The 3444-nt window shown below is 56.2% G+C and overlaps 1 protein-coding gene across 1 annotated transcript; it reads left to right on the top strand.

The window, feature by feature from the left end:
* The first annotated feature begins 206 nt into the window (after positions 1-206).
* ARL4D (ADP ribosylation factor like GTPase 4D) lies at positions 207-2174 on the top strand. Its single transcript, XM_044247827.1, has 2 exons — positions 207-312; positions 883-2174. Exon 2 carries the CDS (start codon positions 977-979, stop codon positions 1580-1582), a length of 606 nt encoding a protein of 201 aa, XP_044103762.1. The 5' UTR covers positions 207-312; positions 883-976; the 3' UTR covers positions 1583-2174.
* Positions 2175-3444: the final 1270 nt, after the last annotated feature.

Here is a 3444-nt window from a genome sequence, read left to right as displayed (position 1 = left end):
AAGAGCAAATAAAACGTTCACGCATTGAGCAGAGACGTCCACCTCGGGTTCGTCGGGGTCGCAGGTCAAGTATCTCCAGGCCCCGCCCCGCCCCGCCCCGCCTCGCCTCTGAGGGACTGCTGATTGGCTCGCGCTGCGTGACGTTTCGCGCGGCTTTTTAAGGCGGAGACCCCGGGACTGTTCCGCAGTGGCAGCGGTGGCGGCGGTGGAGGCGGCGGTGGTGGATGCGGCGGCTGCGGCTCGCCGGAGGTGGCAGTGGAGTTCGTGTGGAGGCTCGGGTGGCTGGTTCGGGGAGCGTGCGGCTGCCGGAAGGTAAAGGGGCTGTTTCGGGGGAGCTGAGGTGGCCCCGGTGCGGGGACCTGGGGAGCAGGATAAGGCGATCCGTGCAAGGCGAAGTGTCGCGGGACGGTGGGAAGGGGGTCACGGTGTTAAGGAGGGGCGTGCCAACCGCTTGGGGATGCGGTGGGCAGGCGGGAGCGGGTTTTACTGCCCCGACTCAGCGCCCGTACCCTAACCCTTAACTGGGGGGCGCTGCCCGACCTGTGTTTTCCAGTGAGGATTCTCGCGTGGGGAATAAGGGTCTCTGCGTCTGCTACCGCGCCACGAGCTCGGAGAAGGGGTGCGGGAAGCCGACCATATCCATATCAAGGCTTCACCTCGCAACCCGTGTCTAGGACCGGGGGGTCTCTGTATATCATGTCGCCCCTGCCAGCGGGGAGTGCCTCTTTTACACATGGAGCTGTTTAAAAAAACGAAACAAAAGCCGGAATTTTGAAAAAGGAAGGATGGGCGACTGATTGAGGAAAGGATCTAGAAGTTGCACATTTCATGTTTATTGTTAAAGCGTCTCCTTTTTTTCTCCCGTGACTTTTCCCTGTCCAGATAACCCAGCGCCTGTCCCAAGAGCCTGCCGTTCACGGCCACCTCCCTGCCTCTACTGTGTGCCTCAAGACCTGCCCCTTAGCTGGAGCTCACCATGGGGAACCACTTGACGGAGATGGCGCCCACTGCCGCCTCTTTCTTGCCCCACTTCCAGGCCCTGCATGTCGTGGTCATTGGACTGGACTCTGCTGGAAAGACTTCACTCCTCTACCGGCTCAAGTTCAAGGAGTTTGTCCAGAGCGTCCCCACCAAAGGCTTCAACACAGAGAAGATCCGGGTGCCCCTGGGAGGGTCCCGTGGCATCACCTTCCAAGTGTGGGATGTGGGGGGCCAAGAGAAGCTGCGACCCCTGTGGCGCTCCTACACACGGCGGACAGACGGGTTGGTGTTTGTGGTGGATGCTGCCGAGGCTGAGCGCCTGGAGGAGGCCAAGGTGGAGCTCCACCGAATCAGTCGGGCTTCGGACAACCAGGGTGTGCCTGTGCTGGTCCTGGCCAACAAGCAGGATCAGCCTGGGGCACTGAGCGCTGCAGAGGTTGAGAAGAGGCTGGCCGTCCGAGAGCTTGCAGCGGCCACACTCACCCATGTGCAGGGCTGCAGTGCTGTGGATGGGCTGGGCTTGCAGCCAGGCCTGGAGCGCCTGTACGAGATGATCCTCAAGAGGAAGAAGGCAGCCCGGGTAGGCAAGAAGAGACGGTGACCCGAGGCTGTCCCCTCCTCACCAGTAAGGGTCTGCACACCCGGAGAGCCATCTGGAGCCTCTGGCCCCTCACTCAGCTCTGGGGTGCAGGACCCATCCGCCTCAATGAAGGACTGAGGAGCACACTGGGGGTCCTGTTCTGGTCCCCGTCTGGGGACCAGACGGGATGGGAGATGGGATGGCTTCCCCTCTCCCTCCCTTTTCCTCCCCTCTGGAGAAATGGAGGCTGCAGGACTGGGGAGGCTTAAATGTAAGCTGTGACTCTACCTCGACCCTGTTTCTTCTTTTTCTTCTCTGGCTTGTTGATGAGATGTGTTTTGGGGCAAAAGAAGGTTGTTTGGAGAATGCATTTGGAATGAACGAGGACTGTCTCCCCACCTCCACCCCCCCAAATGGGGTGTCCCCTAAGGCTGCTTTTCTAAGGATGCTAGTCACAATAGTCTTTATTTTTGTGTCTGTGTGAAAGTGCCAAGAACCCTACCCCACGTTTGTAGATCCACAACTGTTTTTATAAGCCATGTGTGTCCTCTGTATTATTATTAACTATTTTTTAGCATTTGCCTATAAGTTATTAAAGACTGATGATACTGTAGCTCTGACCTTGGTCTGGTATTTTCTTACCCAGCCCCAGGAGTAGTCCCAGATTTTTATACGGGTGGCAGGAGTGAGGAGGAGGGTGTTTATCTCAAAGCTGAATTTGCAAAGGAAACACTCTTTATGGGATGGCTGGTGGAAATTACAGATGGAGTTGAAATTGCCCTCTCCCAAGCTATTCCCTGATTTCTGCTGTTTTTTGGGGTGTCCCTTTCCCCTGCTTCCGGCCTCTCCCCTCATCTCCTGGCTCTTATGTTGCCCCTCATAGGGCTGATCCTTGAGAGGACTTTCCTAAGTCTCTATACATAAGTCCTCAAGGAGCCATTCTGTTTTCATCCTCCCCCACTCCTCAGCACTCAGGCTGATCCTTTTTTTTCTTTTTTTTTTTTCCACCTTGGGGGATCCTGTGAGAATGGAAAGTAATTCCTTCCTGGCTTTCAGCCAGCTCCGTGTGCTCAATCCTGCTGACTGCAGCTCCCCCGGCAGCAGCGGCAGGGGCTCTTGCTGGGGAGGTCTGGGCTGGATTCAGCCAGCCCGGCCCTGGTGACTAAGCTGTGAGTTGCCCCGTTCTAGGAATGGTGGCTGTTCCCAGGAGAGGGGGTGTTGTGGTAGTCTGGGTTTGTGCCTGGTGGGAGTGTGGACTGCTGGACATCTACTCCCCCTCCAGGGGAGGAGGGGGAAGGTGTAGGTCACCCATAGCGAGGATAAGAATAAAATGCTACCGTGCCTGGGTGGGTCAGTGGGTTAAAGCCTCTGCCTTCTGCTCAGGTCATGATCTCAGGGTCCTGGGATAGAGCCCCATAGGCTGTCTACTCAGCCGGGAGCCCACTTCCCGTGCCCCCCCTTTCTCTCTGTCTGCTCCTCTGCCTATTTGTGATCTCTGTCAAATAAACAAGTAAAATCTTAAAAAAAAAAGAAAAAAGAAAATGCTAGGGGTGCCTGGGTGGCTCAGTTGGTGAAGCGTCTACCTTTAGCTTAGGTCATGATCTCAGGGTCCTGGGATCCAGCCCTGTGGGGGGCTCCCCACTCAGCAGGGAGTCTCCCTATTCTTCCTCTGCCCCTCCCCCTGCTCATGCTCTCTCTAAAATAAATAAAATCTTAAAAAACGAATAAAAGTCTATTGTTGTTAGGTCCAGAGGGCCTCTGTCCAGACTTTCAAGTCTGCCCCCTCCACCAACACCCAGGGCCCACTGAGTCAGAGATGACCCAACAATCAGATCCTGCTAGCCTGGGTGGGAGTAGAGGGTTAAAAACGCACAATTCTTTCC

The sequence above is a fragment of the Neovison vison genome, chromosome 5, assembly GCF_020171115.1.
Source record: "Neovison vison isolate M4711 chromosome 5, ASM_NN_V1, whole genome shotgun sequence".
Taxonomy (NCBI): Eukaryota; Metazoa; Chordata; class Mammalia; order Carnivora; family Mustelidae; genus Neogale; species Neogale vison.
The sequence above is the reverse complement of the archived record's forward strand: the minus strand, read 5'-3'. Positions and strand labels throughout refer to the sequence as shown.

Excerpts from the sequence above, each read along its gene's own strand:
- ARL4D (XM_044247827.1), top strand. The coding sequence starts at position 977 with ATGGGGAACCACTTGACGGAGATGGCGCCCACTGCCGCCTCTTTCTTG.